General features: G+C 39.8%; 1 protein-coding gene and 1 long non-coding RNA gene across 7 annotated transcripts in view; one reads left to right on the top strand and one right to left on the bottom strand.

Annotated features, from left to right (window-relative positions):
• LOC142716993 (uncharacterized) overlaps window positions 1-5,480 on the bottom strand; it is a 46,463-nt gene extending 40,983 nt beyond the window's left edge. For 2 of the 5 annotated variants that reach the window (XR_012871688.1, XR_012871689.1), the window contains exon 1: window positions 4,788-5,102. This is a non-coding gene — a long non-coding RNA (uncharacterized LOC142716993). The other 3 variants (XR_012871692.1, XR_012871690.1, XR_012871691.1) reach the window with 3 other exon arrangements.
• RNF141 (ring finger protein 141) lies at window positions 5,317-19,071 on the top strand. Of its 2 annotated transcripts, XM_075848720.1 has the most exons (6): window positions 5,317-5,460; window positions 6,572-6,764; window positions 7,901-8,009; window positions 11,611-11,795; window positions 17,633-17,740; window positions 18,663-19,070. In XM_075848720.1, exons 2-6 carry the CDS (start codon window positions 6,628-6,630, stop codon window positions 18,817-18,819), a joined length of 696 nt encoding a protein of 231 aa, XP_075704835.1. In that variant the 5' UTR covers window positions 5,317-5,460; window positions 6,572-6,627; the 3' UTR covers window positions 18,820-19,070. The 2 variants fall into 2 exon arrangements, with proteins under 2 accessions (XP_075704835.1, XP_075704836.1); XM_075848721.1 differs by lacking the exon at window positions 5,317-5,460 and having other exon boundaries at window positions 6,678-6,764; window positions 7,906-8,009; window positions 18,663-19,071.
• The last annotated feature ends 1,399 nt before the right edge of the window (window positions 19,072-20,470 follow it).

The following is a 20,470-nucleotide window of genomic DNA, read 5'->3' as shown; positions in this document are numbered from 1 at the left end:
CCATATAGTACCAGTCACTAATACCCGATATACAGTGCCAGCCACAATGTTCTCATACAGTACCAGTCACTAATACCCGATATACAGTGCCAGACACAATGTTCTCATACAGTACCAGTCACTAATACCGGATATACAGTGTCAGCCACAATGTTCTCATACAATACCAGTCACTAATACCCGATATACAGTGCCAGCCACAATGTTCTCATACAGTACCAGTCACTAATACCCGATATACAGTGCCAGCCACAATGTTCCCATACAGTACCAGTCACTAATACCCGATATACAGTGTCAGCCACAATGTTCTCATACAGTACCAGTCACTAATACCCGATATACAGTGCCAGACACAATGTTCTCATACAGTACCAGTCACTAATACCCGATATACAGTGTCAGCCACAATGTTCTCATACAATACCAGTCACTAATACCCGATATACAGTGCCAGCCACAATGTTCTCATACAGTACCAGTCACTAATACCCGATATACAGTGCCAGACACAATGTTCCCATACAGTACCAGTCACTAATACCTGATATACAGTGTCAGCCATAATGTTCCCATACAGTACCAGTCACTAATACCCGATATACAGTGCCAGGCACAATGTTCCCATACAGTACCAGTCACTAATACCCGATATACAGTGTCAGCCACAATGTTCCCATATAGTACCAGTCACTAATACCCGATATACAGTGTCAGCCACAATGTTCTCATACAATACCAGTCACTAATACTCGATATACAGTGCCAGACACAATGTTCCCATATAGTACCAGTCACTAATACCCGATATACAGTGCCAGGCACAATGTTTTCATACAGTACCAGTCACTAACACCCGATATACAGTGTCAGCCACAATGTTCCCATATAGTACCAGTCACTAATACCCGATATACAGTGTCAACCACAATGTTCCCATACAGTACCAGTCACTAATACCCGATATACAGTGTCAGCCACAATGTTCCCATATAGTACCAGTCACTAATACCCGATATACAGTGTCAGACACAATGTTCTCATACAATACCAGTCACTAATACCCGATATACAGTGTCAGCCACAATGTTCTCATACAATACCAGTCACTAATACCTGATATACAGTGCCAGCCACAATGTTCTCATACAGTACCAGTCACTAATACCCGATATACAGTGCCAGGCACAATGTTCTCATACAGTACCAGTCACTAATACCAGATATACAGTGTCAGCCACAATGTTCTCATACAATACCAGTCACTAATACCCGATATACAGTGTCAGCCACAATGTTCTCATACAATACCAGTCACTAATACCCGATATACAGTGTCAGCCACAATGTTCTCATACAATACCAGTCACTAATACCTGATATATAGTGTCAGCCACAATGTTCTCATACAATACCAGTCACTAATACCCGATATATAGTGTCAGCCACAATGTTCCCATACAGTACCAGTCACTAATACCCGATATACAGTGCCAGGCACAATGTTCTCATACAATACCAGTCACTAATACCCGATATACAGTGTCAGCCACAATGTTCTCATACAATACCAGTCACTAATACCCGATATACAGTGTCAGCCACAATGTTCTCATACAATACCAGTCACTAATACCTGATATATAGTGTCAGCCACAATGTTCTCATACAATACCAGTCACTAATACCCGATATATAGTGTCAGCCACAATGTTCCCATACAGTACCAGTCACTAATACCCGATATACAGTGCCAGGCACAATGTTCTCATACAATACCAGTCACTAATACCCGATATACAGTGTCAGCCACAATGTTCTCATACAATACCAGTCACTAATACCTGATATACAGTGTCAGCCACAATGTTCTCATACAATACCAGTCACTAATACCTGATATATAGTGTCAGCCACAATGTTCTCATACAATACCAGTCACTAATACCTGATATATAGTGTCAGCCACAATGTTCCCATACAGTACCAGTCACTAATACCCGATATACAGTGCCAGGCACAATGTTCTCATACAATACCAGTCACTAATACCCGATATACAGTGTCAGCCACAATGTTCTCATACAATACCAGTCACTAATACCCGATATACAGTGTCAGCCACAATGTTCCCATACAGTACCAGTCACTAATACCCGATATACAGTGTCAGCCATAATGTTCCCATATAGTACCAGTCACTAATACCCGATATACAGTGTCAGCCACAATGTTCTCATACAATACCAGTCACTAATACCCGATATACAGTGCCAGCCACAATGTTCTCATACAGTACCAGTCACTAATACCTGATATACAGTGTCAGCCACAATGTTCCCATACAGTACCAGTCACTAATACCAGATATACAGTGCCAGGCACAATGTTCTCATACAGTACCAGTCACTAATACCCGATATACAGTGTCAGCCACAATGTTCCCATACAATACCAGTCACTAATACCCGATATACAGTACCAGTCACTAATACCCGATATACAGTGCCAGCCACAATGTTCCCATACAATACCAGTCACTAATACCCGATATACAGTGCCAGGCACAATGTTCTCATACAATACCAGTCACTAATACCCGATATACAGTGTCAGCCACAATGTTCTCATACAGTACCAGTCACTAATACCCGATATACAGTGCCAGACACAATGTTCTCATACAGTACCAGTCACTAATACCCGATATACAGTGTCAGCCACAATGTTCTCATACAATACCAGTCACTAATACCCGATATACAGTGCCAGCCACAATGTTCTCATACAGTACCAGTCACTAATACCCGATATACAGTGTCAGCCACAATGTTCTCATACAGTACCAGTCACTAATACCCGATATACAGTGCCAGACACAATGTTCTCATACAGTACCAGTCACTAATACCCGATATACAGTGCCAGCCACAATGTTCTCATACAGTACTAGTCACTAATACCCGATATACAGTGCCAGACACAATGTTCTCATACAGTACCAGTCACTAATACCCGATATACAGTGCCAGCCACAATGTTCCCATATAGTACCAGTCACTAATACCCGATATACAGTGCCAGCCACATTGTTCTCATACAGTACCAGTCACTAATACCCGATATACAGTGCCAGCCACAATGTTCCCATACAGTACCAGTCACTAATACCCGATATACAGTGTCAGCCACAATGTTCTCATACAGTACCAGTCACTAATACCCGATATACAGTGCCAGACACAATGTTCTCATACAGTACCAGTCACTAATACCCGATATACAGTGCCAGCCACAATGTTCCCATATAGTACCAGTCACTAATACCCGATATACAGTGCCAGCCACAATGTTCTCATACAGTACCAGTCACTAATACCCGATATACAGTGCCAGACACAATGTTCTCATACAGTACCAGTCACTAATACCGGATATACAGTGTCAGCCACAATGTTCTCATACAATACCAGTCACTAATACCCGATATACAGTGCCAGCCACAATGTTCTCATACAGTACCAGTCACTAATACCCGATATACAGTGCCAGCCACAATGTTCCCATACAGTACCAGTCACTAATACCCGATATACAGTGTCAGCCACAATGTTCTCATACAGTACCAGTCACTAATACCCGATATACAGTGCCAGACACAATGTTCTCATACAGTACCAGTCACTAATACCCGATATACAGTGTCAGCCACAATGTTCTCATACAATACCAGTCACTAATACCCGATATACAGTGCCAGCCACAATGTTCTCATACAGTACCAGTCACTAATACCCGATATACAGTGCCAGACACAATGTTCCCATACAGTACCAGTCACTAATACCCGATATACAGTGTCAGCCACAATGTTCTCATACAATACCAGTCACTAATACCCGATATACAGTGCCAGCCACAATGTTCTCATACAGTACCAGTCACTAATACCCGATATACAGTGCCAGACACAATGTTCTCATACAGTACCAGTCACTAATACCCGATATACAGTGTCAGCCACAATGTTCCCATACAGTACCAGTCACTAATACCCGATATACAGTGTCAGCCACAATGTTCTCATACAGTACCAGTCACTAATACCCGATATACAGTGTCAGCCACAATGTTCCCATACAGTACCAGTCACTAATACCCGATATACAGTGCCAGACACAATGTTCTCATACAGTACCAGTCACTAATACCCGATATACAGTGCCAGCCACAATGTTCCCATATAGTACCAGTCACTAATACCCGATATACAGTGCCAGACACAATGTTCTCATACAGTACCAGTCACTAATACCCGATATACAGTGTCAGCCACAATGTTCCCATACAGTACCAGTCACTAATACCCGATATACAGTGTCAGCCACAATGTTCTCATACAGTACCAGTCACTAATACCCGATATACAGTGCCAGCCACAATGTTCCCATACAGTACCAGTCACTAATACCTGATATATAGTGTCAGACACAATGTTCTCATACAGTACCAGTCACTAATACCCGATATACAGTGCCAGCCACAATGTTCCCATATAGTACCAGTCACTAATACCCGATATACAGTGCCAGCCACAATGTTCCCATATAGTACCAGTCACTAATACCCGATATACAGTGTCAGCCACAATGTTCCCATATAGTACCAGTCACTAATACCCGATATACAGTGCCAGCCACAATGTTCTCATACAGTACCAGTCACTAATACCACCTCATCCGTATATTACAACATTCCCCCATTGACACCACATAGTGGTTTCTTACCCATAAGCACTTAATAATTATAGGGAGTGGTCACTGGACAATTCCTTTAAATGGCAACTTTACACAAATTCCATATTTCCCCATTACTTTGCTAGTTTACAGGCATCTCATGTTCTGATTACAGCTTCAACATTAGTTACTGCCGGAGCTGCACACAAATCTGCTCTTTGATTCATGAAATTCACCATCAGTGGAGTAAAAAGTCCATGTACATGTTCTATGTATGTAGGGATGGGGGAGTGAAGGTGATGCTTTCTGCCCTGTAGTCATTGACAACCCCAGATTTCCACAGAAGTGAGGTAGGTCAGAAGTGTCACATACAGTCAGTGGTCTCCGTTGCTAGGCAACAATCAGCACCAGAACCAGACTTTGGGCGCGGAGAGCTAAACATCCGGGGATGTAACGTTATTATATAATAGTCAGGACCATCTACCAATGACAATCTTCAAACTGGATGCCTTTCCCAAATCAAATATGGCCGCCTTACCTTAGAGGCCGTAGCGTGATGACGTCATGGAGACGGCAGGCAGAAGGCGGAGCATATGTCAGCTGTGTACGGTGGTCCGAAAGGGGTGATGCCAATGCGCGAATGGGATAGTTGTTGGGTGATCTCTGTATCCGACATCACCGGGCGCTGCTGTCTACACATGGCCCCCACCTCACCTACACACAGGTATGTACACACTGACACACAAGTATATACATAATGACACACGCAGGTATATACATAATGACACACGCAGGTATGTACACGCAAGTATGGACACACACTGCGTCTGCCACACACAGGTATGTACACACTGCCACACACAGGTATGTACACACTGCCACACACAGGTATGTACACACTGCCACACACAGGTATGTACACACTGCCACACAAGTATAGACACACTGACACGCAGGTATGTACACACACACTGCCACACACAGGTATATACATAATGACACACGCAGGTATGTACACACTGACACACAAGTATAGACACACACACTGCCACACACAGGTATGTACACACTGACACACATAGGTATGGACACACACACACCGGTATGTACACATTGCCACACACGTATAGACACACACACACACACTGCCACACACAGGTATGTATACATTGACACACACACACACACACACACACACACACACACACACACACACACACACACACACACACACACACACACAGATATATGTACCCACTGACACACACACACAGACACAGGTATATGTACCCACTGACACACACACACACACACACACACACACACAGACACAGGTATATGTACCCACTGACACACACACACAGACACAGGTATATGTACCCACTGACACACACACACACACACACACACACACACACACACACACACACACACACACTCCTTATGCTCTTGTATAGTTTTTGTCCTGTACATGGATCTCCCACTATACACGCTGTAACGCTGCATCCGGTGTCCTCATTGTGTACACAGCAGCTGAGCAGGTGTAGATTACACACACGTCACACTCGCATTCTCACCACAAGGAGAGAACATTGTGCTCTACACTATACAGTGTATAATTGTAACTAGTGGCAGGTTGTACACTACTCCAGGCTGTTGGAGTGCTGTCTGCTGCACTGAGTATTTCAGGAGAGAAATGTGCTGCTCTTCCGGAAGGTCACAGACTGAGGGCTACATAATAAAATGAGCAGAGTCCCCAGCAGCACAGAGTATTTTAGGAGAGGAGTGTGCTGATATTGTGGGGGACAGTGCTAATTTGCATCTCACCTTTGCAGGACTGCTGAATAAGGCCCAAATTCTCTGGAGGAAGAGATTCAGTTGCTCCCCAGCCATGGGTCAGCAGCTCACCGGCCAGGCCATGATGAGCAAACTTCCTGAGAAAGTCGTCAAACATGCGACCCTTGTGCGGGAGAGCGGCTTCCTGACGTACGAGGAATTCCTGGGCCGAGTGGCAGAGCTCAATGATGTGTAAGAGAAGGATATACATTACTCAGCACCTACCCTGTGTACATGACCCCTGCAGGGAGGATTGTAGTATAGGAAGACCCCCCCCCCCCTGGCTGCACCAGTGAGGAGTACAAGTGACAAGACACAGAGGTTGGCACCAATACGCCGGGACTAGAGGGGTTTTGGATCTTATTTAGTTTGTCCTGGTCATCCTACTTTATCATATAGGGTGTGTATTATTTTGGTCCCTCATCAGGCCCCTAGTGGGTGGAAATCCTGCACACCATGTATGATATTATGCTCTTACAGTAGAGGTTCCATAGTGTGACTGCTCTTACAGTAGAGGTTCCATAGTGTGACCGATCTTACAGTAGAGGGTCCATAGTGTGACTGATCTTACAGTAGAGGGTTCCATAGTGTGACTGCTCTTACAGTAGAGGTTCCATAGTGTGACTGATCTTACAGTAGAGGTTCCATAGTGTGACTGATCTTACAGTAGAGGTTCCATAGTGTGACTGCTCTTACAGTAGAGGTTCCATAGTGTGACTGCTCTTACAGTAGAGGTTCCATAGTGTGACTGCTCTTACAGTAGAGGGTCCATAGTGTGACTGCTCTTACAGTAGAGGGTCCATAGTGTGACTGCTATTACAGTAGAGGCTCCATAGTGTGACTGCTCTTACAGTAGAGGCTCCATAGTGTGACTGCTCTTACAGTAGAGGCTCCATAGTGTGACTGCTCTTACAGTAGAGGCTCCATAGTGTGATTGATCTTACAGTAGAGGCTCCATAGTGTGACCGCTCTTACAGTAGAGGTTCCATAGTGTGACCGCTCTTACAGTAGAGGCTCCATAGTGTGATTGATCTTACAGTAGAGGTTCCATAGTGTGACCGCTCTTACAGTAGAGGCTCCATAGTGTGACCGCTCTTACAGTAGAGGTTCCATAGTGTGACTGCTCTTACAGTAGAGGTTCCATAGTGTGACTGCTCTTACAGTAGAGGTTCCATAGTGTGACTGCTCTTACAGTAGAGGTTCCATAGTGTGACTGCTCTTACAGTAGAGGCTCCATAGTGTGACTGTTCTTACAGTAGAGGCTCCATAGTGTGACTGCTCTGGCGGTGCCTGTATTTTGGTCCTGATGCGTGTCTTCCCCCTCTCAGTACAGCTCGGTTGGCCGCGGGGCAGGACAAGCATCTCTTGTTTGAGGTGCAGCCCGACTCGGACTCATCCGCTCTGTGGAAAGTCATTGTCCGTGTTTTGTGCACTAAGGTAAGTGTGTCCGTGTGCCATACACCACCTGTGGGTTTATATAAGGGGTGTGTAGTGTCCTCGCCCGCATTCACCTACCACCTAATACTGCCTCTATATACAAGAATATAACTACCATAATACTGCCCCTATATACAAGAATATAACTACTATAATACTGCCCCTATGTACAAGAATATAACTACTATAATACTGCCCCTATGTACAAGAATATAACTACTATAATACTGCCCCTATGTACAAGAATATAACTACTATAATACTGCCCCTATGTACAAGAATATAACTACTATAATACTGCTCCTATATACAAGAATATAACTACTATAATACTGCTCCTATATACAAGAATATAATTACTATAATACTGCCCCTATATACAAGAATATATCTACTATAATACTGCTCCTATATACAAGAATATAACTACTATAATACTGCCCCTATATACAAGAATATAACTACTATAATACTGCTCCTATGTACAAGAATATAACTACTATAATACTGCCCCCTATATACAAGAATATAACTACTATAATACTGCCCCTATATACAAGAATATAACTACTATAATACTGCCCCTATATACAAGAATATAATTACTATAATACTGCCCCCTATATACAAGAATATAACTACTATAATACTGCTCCTATATACAAGAATATAACTACTATAATACTGCTCCTATATACAAGAATATAACTACTATAATACTGCCTCCTATATACAAGAATATAACTACTATAATACTGCTCCTATATACAAGAATATAACTACTATAATACGGCTCCTATATACAAGAATATAACTACTATAATACTGCCCCTATATACAAGAATATAACTACTATAATACTGCCCCTATATACAAGAATATAACTACTATAATACTGCTCCTATATACAAGAATATAACTACTATAATACTGCCCCTATATACAAGAATATAACTACTATAATACTGCCCCTATATACAAGAATATAACTACTATAATACTGCTCCTATATACAAGAATATAACTACTATAATACTGCTCCTATATACAAGAATATAACTACTATAATACTGCCTCCTATATACAAGAATATAACTACTATAATACTGCCCCTATATACAAGAATATAACTACTATAATACTGCTCCTATATACAAGAATATAACTACTATAATACTGCTCCTATATACAAGAATATAACTACTATAATACGGCTCCTATATACAAGAATATAACTACTATAATACTGCTCCTATATACAAGAATATAACTACTATAATACGGCTCCTATATACAAGAATATAACTACTATAATACTGCTCCTATATACAAGAATATAACTACTATAATACTGCCCCTATATACAAGAATATAACTACTATAATACTGCCTCCTATATACAAGAATATAACTACTATAATACTGCCCCTATATACAAGAATATAACTACTATAATACTGCCCCTATATACAAGAATATAACTACTATAACACTGCTACTATATACAAGAATATAACTAATATAATACTGCTCCTATATACAAGAATATAACTACTATAATACGGCTCCTATATACAAGAATATAACTACTATAATACTGCCCCTATATACAAGAATATAACTACTATAATACTGCCCCTATATACAAGAATATAACTACTATAATACTGCTCCTATATACAAGAATATAACTACTATAATACAGCCCCCTATATACAAGAATATAACTACTAAAATATTGTTGTATTACTGGAGTACACAGACCCTATAGCTCTCGGAGCCGCACCCTCATGTCCCTTATATCACATATTCTACTGATTGGCAGATGCTTTATTTATATAGTATTGATCATCTGTTACATCAGATTTTATACTCCAGTCGCATCCAGAGCTGCAGTCACCATTTTACAGGGTCCCTACTTTCACTCAGTAGTACCTACCGTTTCTTGCTTTCCCTCTACTGGTTCTCTCTGTACAGAGCATGACCTGTTGCGATGCATTGTGGAAGATGTTGCGTTTACACCTAGCACATTAATACACTCTGGTATTGCAGCTCAACTCCACTGAAGAGAATAGGGATGAGCTGCAGTTCATCTTACAACCTGTGGACATATGTGGCACTGTTTTTAGAAGAAAGCAGCCATGTTTTTTCTAAACCTGTACAATCCCTTTAAAGAGACTCTGTCACCAGATTCTGCAACCCCTATCTGCTATTGCCTGTGATCGGCGCTGCAATGTAGATTACAGTAACGTTTTTATTTTTAAAAAACGAGAATTTTTGGCCAAGTTATGACCATTTTTGTATTTATGCAAATGAGGCTTGCAAAAGTCCAAGTGGGTGTGTTTAAAGTAAAAGTCCAACTGGGCGTGTATTATGTGCGTACGTCGGGGCGTGTTTACTACTTTTACTAGCTGGGCGTTGTGTATAGAAGTATCATCCACTTCTCTTCAGAACGCCCAGCTTCTGGCAGTGCAGACACACAGCGTGTTCTCGAGAGATCACGCTGTGTCGTCACTCACAGGTCCTGCATCGTGTCAGACGAGCGAGGACACATCGGCACCAGAGGCTACAGATGATTCTGCAGCAGCATCAGCGTTTGCAGGTAAGTCGATGTAGCTACTTACCTGCAAACGCCGATGCTGCTGCAGAATCAACTGTAGCCTCTGGTGCCGATGTGTCCTCGCTCGTCTGACACGATGCAGGACCTGTGAGTGACGTCACAGCGTGATCTGGCAGAAGCTGGGCGTTGTGTAGAGAAGTGGATGATACTTCTATACACAACGCCCAGCTAGTACGGTAATAGTAGTAAACACGCCCCGATGTACGCACCTAATACACGCCCAGTTGTACTTTTACTTTTAAACACACCCACTTGGACTTTTGCAAGCCTCATTTGCATAAATACAAAAATGGTCATAACTTGGCCAAAAATGCTCGTTTTTTAAAAATAAAAACGTTACTGTAATCTACATTGTAGCGCCGATCTGCTGCAATAGGAGATAGGGGTTGCAAAATCTGGTGACAGAGCCTCTTTAAGGTGCACCATATCTTACACTCCAATCCCATCCAAAGCTGCAGTCACTATTCTTCTCTGCCCCTTTTAGCTCTAAGGCTATGTCCACATGCTAAAAAAAACCCGCTGTAATATACGGAGCTGTTTTTTTAATTCACAAAGTTTTTTGGGTCAGTTTTCGGGGCGTTTACTGCCATGTGAACATACCCTAACATAGCAGGATCCAAAAATGTCTTGCTTTCCTCCTGTTTGTTAAATAATTGAACAGTCAATGCCTCGTGTGTCCATCACCCCAGTGCTAATGACAACCAGGAGACTTGCAAATGCAGCTTTGGATGCAATTGGAGTATAAGCCATGATGTTAAGTATCTGCAAAGTTTCCCAATATCAACCCCCATTTATTACAGTGAAGACCCCACAGGAGTCATCACAACAATATAATGTAGATCAGTGGCTCTCCAGCAGTAGTGGAACTGCAAGTCCCAGTGTGTGATGCATGGCATGCTGGGACTTGTAGTTCCACAGCCGCTGCCGTAGATCCTGGGCTTGTTTTATCACTTTCTTAATGTTTTCTTTTTTTTTCTGTAGATCAATAAGACAAACGGCATCGTGGAGGTGTCGAGGATCATGAACCTTTACCAGTTCATCCAGCTCTACAAGGACATCACCAGTCACGCCAGCGGCGTATTCATCCAGAGCAGCGCAGCCTCCGAGGAGAACGCCCAGAGCCTGGCATCCCTGTCATCCTGCCAGGCCAGCATCCTAATGGGGAGGTAGATAAACTCCACTCACCCTCCGCCTGCCCCGCCACACGGCACAGACACCCTGTTTACAATGAATCTTTCCTGTTGGCTTGCTGCACTAAAGTCCACTTCTCCTCTTACTGTTTATATTGGATCAGTCTGGAACAAGTTGACAGAAAAGAGGTTTCCACAGAACAAACACCACAGGGGAGCAAACGGGAAATGAGATCAGCCGAAGTTTTATGTATTTATCTCATTGTCTTTTATATTCTAAAATGTGTGCACCCAAACCACAGGACTACAACTCCTATCAGACTTAAAAAGTTCCCCTGTATTATAGTAGTTATATTCTTGTATATAGAGGGCAGTATTATAGTAGTTATATTCTTGTATATAGGGGCAGTATTATAGCAGTTATATTCTTGTATATAGGGGGCAGTATTATAGTAGTTATATTCTTGTATATAGGGGGCAGTATTATAGTAGTTATGTTCTTGTATATAGGGGGCAGTATTATAGTAGTTATATTCTTGTATATAGGGGCAGTATTATAGTGGTTATATTCTTGTATCTAGGTGGCAGTATTATAGTAGTTATATTCTTGTATATAGGGGGCAGTATTATAGTGGTTATATTCTTGTATATAGGGGGCAGTATTATAGTGGTTATATTCTTGTATATAGGGGGCAGTATTATAGTGGTTATATTCTTGTATATAGGAGCAGTATTATAGTAGTTATATTCTTGTATATAGGGGGCAGTATTATAGTAGTTATATTCTTGTATATAGGGGGCAGTATTATAGTAGTTATATTCTTGTATATAGGGGGCAGTATTATAGTAGTTATATTCTTGTATATAGGAGCAGTATTATAGTAGTTATATTCTTGTATATAGGAGCAGTATTATAGTAGTTATATTCTTGTATATAGGGGGCAGTATTATAGTGGTTATATTCTTGTTTATAGGAGCAGTATTATAGTAGTTATATTCTTGTATATAGGAGCAGTATTATAGTAGTTATATTCTTGTATATAGGAGCAGTATTATAGTAGTTATATTCTTGTATATAGGGAGCAGTATTATAGTAGTTATATTCTTGTATATAGGGGGCAGTATTATAGTGGTTATATTCTTGTATATAGGAGCAGTATTATAGTAGTTATATTCTTGTATATAGGAGCAGTATTATAGTAGTTATATTCTTGTATATAGGAGCAGTATTATAGTAGTTATATTCTTGCATGTAGGGGCAGTATTATAGTAGTTATATTCTTGTATATAGGAGCAGTATTATAGTAGTTATATTCTTGTATATAGGGGGCAGTATTATAGTGGTTATATTCTTGTATATAGGAGCAGTATTATAGTAGTTATATTCTTGTATATAGGGGGCAGTATTATAGTAGTTATATTCTTGTATATAGGAGCAGTATTATAGTAGTTATATTCTTGTATATAGGGGCAGTATTATAGTAGTTATATTCTGTATATAGGGGCAGTATTATAGTAGATATATTCTTGTATATAGGGGCAGTATTATAGTAGTTATATTCTTGTATATAGGGGGCAGTATTATAGTAGTTATATTCTTGTATATAGGGAGCTGTATTATAGTAGTTATATTCTTGTATATAGGGGCAGTATTATAGTAGTTATATTCTTGTATATAGGGGGCAGTATTATAGTAGTTATATTCTTGTATATAGGAGGCAGTATTATAGCAGTTATATTCTTGTATATAGGGAGCAGTATTATAGTAGTTAAATTCTTGTATATAGGGGGCAGTATTATAGTAGTTATATTCTTGTATATAGGGGGCAGTATTATAGTAGTTATATTCTTGTATATAGGGGGCAGTATTATAGTAGTTATATTCTTGTATATAGGAGCAGTATTATAGTAGTTATATTCTTGTGTATAGGGGGCAGTATTATAGTAGTTATATTCTTGTATATAGGGGCAGTATTATAGTAGTTATATTCTTGTATATAGGGGGCAGTATTATAGTAGTTATATTCTTGTACATAGGAGCAGTATTATAGTAGTTATATTCTTGTATATAGGGAGCAGTATTATAGTAGTTATATTCTTGTATATAGGAGCAGTATTATAGTAGTTATATTCTTGTATATAGGTGGCAGTATTATAGTAGTTATATTCTTGTGTATAGGGGCAGTATTATAGTAGTTATATTCTTGTATATAGGGGCAGTATTAGGGCAGATTCAGACGAACGTTGTGTTTTTGCGCGCGCAAAAAACGCTGCGTTTTGCGCGCACAAAAACCACTTGACAGCTGCTTGTGTCATCCGTGTATGATGCGCGGCTGCATGATTTTCGCGCAGCCGCTATCATAGAGATGAGGCTAGTCGACGCCCGTCACTGTCCAAGGTGCTGAAAGAGCTAACTAATCGGCAGTAACTCTTTCAGCACCCTCGACAGTGAATGCCGAACACAACATCGAGAAACCTGTTAAAAAAAGAAAAGAAAAAGTTCGTACTTACCGAGAACTTCTCTCCCGGCCGTTGCCTTGGTGACGCGTCCTTGGTGACGCGCCTCTCGACATCGGGCCCCACCTCCCTGGATGACGCGGCAGTCCATGTGACCGCTGCAGCCTTTGCTTGGCCTGTGATTGGCTGGAGCTGTCACTTGGACTGAATTGTCATCCCGGGAGGTCAGACTGGAGGAAGAAGCCGGGAGTTATCGGTAAGTCAGAACTTCGTTTTTTTTTACAGGTTCATATATATTGGGATCGGAAGTCACTGTCCATGGTGCTGAAACAGTTTAACTCTTTCAGCACCCTGGACAGTGACTATCTCCTGACATCGCGTACCGGAAATTTTTTTGCCGGGTTCGGCCAAAACGAGTTCGGCCGAACCCGGTGAAGTTCGGTTGTCCGTGTTCGCTCATCTCAAAGATACTCCATTTGGAAACAGAAAAGCACGTGGTGCTTTTCTGTTTACATTCATCCTTTTGACAGCTGGTGCGCTGTTTCAGTCGGTTCGCACGTCAGTGCTTCCCTGCGAACTGCGTGGTTTTCACGCACCCATTGACTTCAATGGGTGCGTGATGCGCAAAATACGCGGAGATATTGAGCATGTCGCGCTTTTTGCGCAGCTGACAAACGCTGCGCAAAAAGCACGGACTGTCTGTACTGCCCCGTAGACTTGTATTGGTCTGTGCGTGGCGCGTGAAAACCACGCGGCCCGCACGGACCCAATACACGTTCGTGTGAATCCCCCCTTATAGTAGTTATATTCTTGTATATAGGGGCAGTATTATAGTAGTTATATTCTTGTATATAGGGGCAGTATTATAGTAGTTATATTCTTGTATATAGGAGGCAGTATTATAGTAGTTATATTCTTGTATATAGGAGGCAGTATTATAGTAGTTATGTTCTTGTATATAGGAGGCAGTATTATAGTAGTTATATTCTTGTATATAGGAGCAGTATTATAGTAGTTATATTCTTGTATATAGCGGCAGTATTATAGTAGTTATATTCTTGTATATAGGGGGCAGTATTATAGTAGTTATATTCTTGTTTATAGGGGGCAGTATTATAGTAGTTATATTCTTGTATATAGCGGCAGTATTATAGTAGTTATATTCTTGTATATAGCGGCAGTATTATAGTAGTTATATTCTTGTATATAGTGGCAGTATTATAGTAGTTATATCCTTGTATATAGTAGGCAGTATTATAGTAGTTATATTCTTGGATATAGGAGCAGTATTATAGTAGTTATATTCTTGTATATAGGGAGCAGTATTATAGTAGTTATATTCTTGTATATAGGCAGCAGTATTATAGTAGTTATATTCTTGTATATAGGAGCAGTATTATAGTAGTTATATTCTTGTATATAGAGGCAGTATTATAGTAGTTATATTCTTGTATATAGCGGGCAGTATTATAGTAGTTATATTCTTGTATATAGGGGGCAGTATTATAGTAGTTATATTCTTGTATATAGGGGGCAGTATTATAGTAGTTATATTCTTGTATATAGGGGGCAGTATTATAGTAGTTATATTCTTGTATATAGGAGGCAGTATTATAGTAGTTATATTCTTGTATATGGGGGGCAGTATTATTGTAGTTATATTCTTGTACATGGGGGCCAGTATTATTGTAGTTATATTCTTGTACATAGGGGCCAGTATTATAGTAGTTATATTCTTGTATATAGGAGCAGTATTATAGTAGTTATATTCTTGTATATAGGGAGCTGTATTATAGTAGTTATATTCTTGTATATAGGGGGCAGTATTATAGTAGTTATATTCTTGTATATAGGGGGCAGTATTATAGTAGTTATATTCTTGTGTATAGGGGGCAGTATTATAGTAGTTATATTCTTGTATGTAGGAGCAGTATTATAGTAGTTATATTCTTGTATATAGGGGCAGTATTATAGTAGTTATATTCTTGTATATAGGGGGCAGTATTATAGTAGTTATATTCTTGTATATAGGGGGCAGTATTATAGTAGTTATATTCTTGTATATGGGGGGCAGTATTATTGTAGTTATATTCTTGTACATAGGGGCCAGTATTATAGTAGTTATATTCTTGTCCATAGGGGGCAGTATTATAGTAGTTATATTGTATATTGGGGCAGTATTATAGTAGTTATATTCTTGTATATAGGGGACAGTATTATAGTAGTTATATTCTTGTATATATGAGCAGTATTATAGTAGTTATATTCTTGTATATAGGGGGCAGTATTATAGTAGTTATATTCTTGTATATAGGGAGCAGTATTATAGTAGTTATATTCTTGTATATAGGAGCAGTATTATAGTAGTTATATTCTTGTATATAGGAGCAGTATTATAGTAGTTATATTCTTGTATATAAGGGCTGTATTATAGTAGTTATATTCTTGTATATAGGGGCAGTATTATAGTAGTTATAGTCTTGTATATAGGAGCAGTATTATAGTAGTTATATTCTTGTATATAGGGGCAGTATTATAGTAGTTATATTCTTGTATATAGGGAGCAGTATTATAGTAGTTATATTCTTGTATATAAGGGGGCAGTATTATAATAGTTATATCCTTGTATATAGTAGGCAGTATTATAGTAGTTATATTCTTGGATATAGGAGCAGTATTATAGTAGTTATATTCTTGTATATAGGAGCAGTATTATAGTAGTTATATTCTTGTATATAGGGGGCAGTATTATAGTAGTTATATTCTTGTATATAGGGAGCAGTATTATAGTAGTTATATTCTTGTACATAGAGGCAGTATTATAGTAGTTATATTCTTGTATATAGGGGGCAGTATTATAGTAGTTATATTCTTGTATATAGAGGCAGTATTATAGTAGTTATATTCTTGTATATAGGAGGCAGTATTATAGTAGTTATATTCTTGTATATAGGGGGCAGTAGTATAGTAGTTATATTCTTGTATATAGGAGGCAGTATTATAGTAGTTATATTCTTGTATATAGGAGGCAGTATTATAGTAGTTATATTCTTGTATATAGGAGGCAGTATTATAGTAGTTATATTCTTGTACATAGAGGCAGTATTATAGTAGTTATATTCTTGTATATAGGAGGCAGTATTATAGCAGTTATATTCTTGTATATAGGAGCAGTATTATAGTAGTGATATTCTTGTATATAGGAGCAGTATTATAGTAGTTATATTCTTGTATATAGGGGGCAGTATTATAGTAGTTATATTCTTGTATATAGGAGCAGTATTATAGTAGTGATATTCTTGTATATAGGGGGCAGTATTATTGTTGTTACATTCTAATGAATCCCTTTAAGCCAGTTATTTCTTATCCTTGCTGCGTTGACATGTGATTTTCCCTCTTTTTTTCTCATTCTCCAGGGTGAAGCAGCTGACAGATGAGGAGGAGTGCTGTATCTGTATGGACGGACGAGCTGATCTGATCCTGCCTTGCGCTCACAGCTTCTGCCAGAAATGCATTGACAAATGGTAAGAGGCTGTGAGCGTCCGTTTGTACGCGTGCCCTTACAAGTTTCGTCCCTCTTTCCATGTCTTAGAAATTGGTTGATTGAGGAGGTAAATAATTGCTGCAGTGAGGACGTTCTTCACTTTCATACATAGGCAGTTACAGTGGGTGCTAATTTAAATGAGAACCCCCCCCCCCCCCTATTTAAAATAATATAATTCACGTATGTATTTATCTGTGCTACACACATCTGCTGTTGATCTTGAGTTACATGATGTAGTATATACTCCAGTCACACCTAGAGCTGTATTTAAAATGCTACTGGTTTCCTCTGCAGTACAATTTTTTCATTGTAGATGATAATTACTCCTTAGCTAATTGTTGTAGACAATCCAGTATGTATGATGGCAGCCTATGGGTGTCATTGTGTGGGAAAGAAGGATCAGAAATGCAGAATTTTTGTTCGTGGAGATAAGCGGTGACATATTATTATTTTTTTTTTTAGTAAACCTGAGTGCTCGGCTGGTTCAAGTGTTCATAGTTTTAGGGTATATAGGTGACATATGTTTAAGGTGCACTTGATTTTAGTCCTAATCCAAGCACCAACCATCAGAAGTTTCCCTTTAGCTTTGGCTGTGAATGGAGTACAAGACATGATATAACTTAAAGGCGTTTCCAGGATTAGAGTAACGGTGTCCCTTTGGCATAGGTCGTGGAGGTATATGTTGCCATTCAGTGTTGTTAATGTATGGAATAGCGTAGTCGGCAAGGCATCCTTCAAAGAAAAAGTATACAGCTCGGTATAGTATTTTTTTCTTTTCACCCTATGGGCGATGTATGTCTATACAGTGTCGTACGTCAGAGAAATACGTCATAAAAAGTCGCCAAACACGAACGTGAATGAGATATCACCAGATTTCTAACTAGAACATTTTCTATCAACAGGAGCGACCGGAACCGGAATTGTCCCATCTGCCGCTTACAGGTGACGGGCGTGAATGATTCGTGGGTGGTTTCAGAGGCCCCCACAGAGGACGATGTGGCAAGTTATATACTGAATTTGGCTGATGAGGTTGGGCAGCCCCACGATACCACCTTCTAATCCTAATAAGTGTCACATGGTCTGTGTTCTCATTATCATGTAATTAACGTTTTATCTGCCTGACGGCCGCCAGTGGATGATTGTAGAGTTAGATTATAGCGTATATCCCCACAACATCACCATATTATCATTTATATATAGAATTATTCTCTAAACACAGCAGAGTCACTGTGTACATACATTACCTCTCCTGTACTGATCCTGAGTTAGATCCTGTATTATACTCCAGAGCTGCACTCACTATTCTGCTGGTGGAGTCACTGTGTACATACATTACATTACTTATCCTGTACTGATCCTGAGTTATATCCTGTATTATACTCCAGAGCTGCACTCACTATTCTGCTGGTGGAGTCACTGTGTACATACATTACATTACTTATCCTGAGTTATATCCTGTATTATACTCCAGAGCTGCACTCACTATTCTGCTGGTGGAGTCACTGTGTACGTACATACATTACTTATCCTGTACTGATCCTGTGTTATACTCCAGAGCTGCACTCACTATTCTGCCGGTGGAGTCACTGTGTACATACATTACATATCCTGTACTGATCCTGAGTTACATCCTGTATTATACTCCAGAGCTGCACTCACTATTCTGCTGGTGGAGTCACTGTGTACATACATTACATTACTTATCCTGTACTGATCCTATGTACACAGTGACTCCACCAGCAGAATAGCGAGTGCAGCTCTGGAGTATAATACAGGATGTAACTCAGGATCAGTACAGGATAAGTAATGTAATGTATGTACACAGTATCTCCACCAGCAGAATAGTGAGTGCAGCTCTGGAGTATAATACAGGATATAACTCAGGATCAGTACAGGATAAGTAATGTATTGTATGTACACAGTGACTCCACCAGCAGAATAGTGAGTGCAGCTCTGGAGTATAATACAGGATGTAACTCAGGATCAGTACAGGATAAGTAATGTAATGTATGTACACAGTGACTCCACCAGCAGAATAGTGAGTACAGCTCTGGAGTATAATACAGGATATAACTCAGGATCAGTACAGGATAAGTAATGTATGTACACAGTGACTCCACCAGCAGAATAGTGAGTTCAGCTCTGGAGTACAATACATGATATAACTCTGATGTAATACATGTACACAGTGACTCCGCTTTTTATTTAGATGAATTCTATATGTAAACTATAAAATGTTGATCACAGGTGACGGGCTTAAGGCTGTGTTCACACGTAGCAGTAGTTGTACATCACATCTGTATGTTGTTTTTGTAAATAGTTCTACAACTAGATAAACTCTTTGTTGCTGCACACTTGTGTTATTGCAGCGGTTTTCTGCAGTAAAGTGTGGGGGGGGGGGGTGCACGGTGCTGTACGTAGGATCTGCGCAGTTTTCGACTTCATTGTGTGAATGGGATTTTTAACCCCGTAATCCCTATAATGTAATGTGTGGCCATCGCTGTTCAGCAGCAAGAAAAACTTCAAAGTAAGCGCTACATGTGACCCTAGCCGAGCGGACCGCTGGTATATGAGACTTTCGTTTTTTGTGATGTTGCGATCACTGTCGGTACTTCGATCTTCTGCCGCCGCAATGCGCTTTTTAAGTTTTTTTTATTTTATGATTTATATTCAGGATTTTTCTTATCCGCACTGACGCAATAATGGCATA

The sequence above is a fragment of the Rhinoderma darwinii genome, unplaced genomic scaffold, assembly GCF_050947455.1.
Source record: "Rhinoderma darwinii isolate aRhiDar2 unplaced genomic scaffold, aRhiDar2.hap1 Scaffold_4522, whole genome shotgun sequence".
In the NCBI taxonomy this organism is placed as follows: domain Eukaryota; kingdom Metazoa; phylum Chordata; class Amphibia; order Anura; family Rhinodermatidae; genus Rhinoderma; species Rhinoderma darwinii.
This window is presented reverse-complemented; position numbering and strand designations above follow the sequence as displayed.

Coding starts and splice junctions, on each gene's coding strand:
- RNF141 (XM_075848720.1), top strand. CDS start 6,628: ATGGGTCAGCAGCTCACCGGCCAGGCCATGATGAGCAAACTTCCTGAG. Junction 6,765..7,900: donor GTGGCAGAGCTCAATGATGT/GTAAGAGAAGGA, acceptor TCCCCCTCTCAG/TACAGCTCGGTTGGCCGCGG. Junction 11,796..17,632: donor GCCAGCATCCTAATGGGGAG/GTAGATAAACTC, acceptor CTCATTCTCCAG/GGTGAAGCAGCTGACAGATG.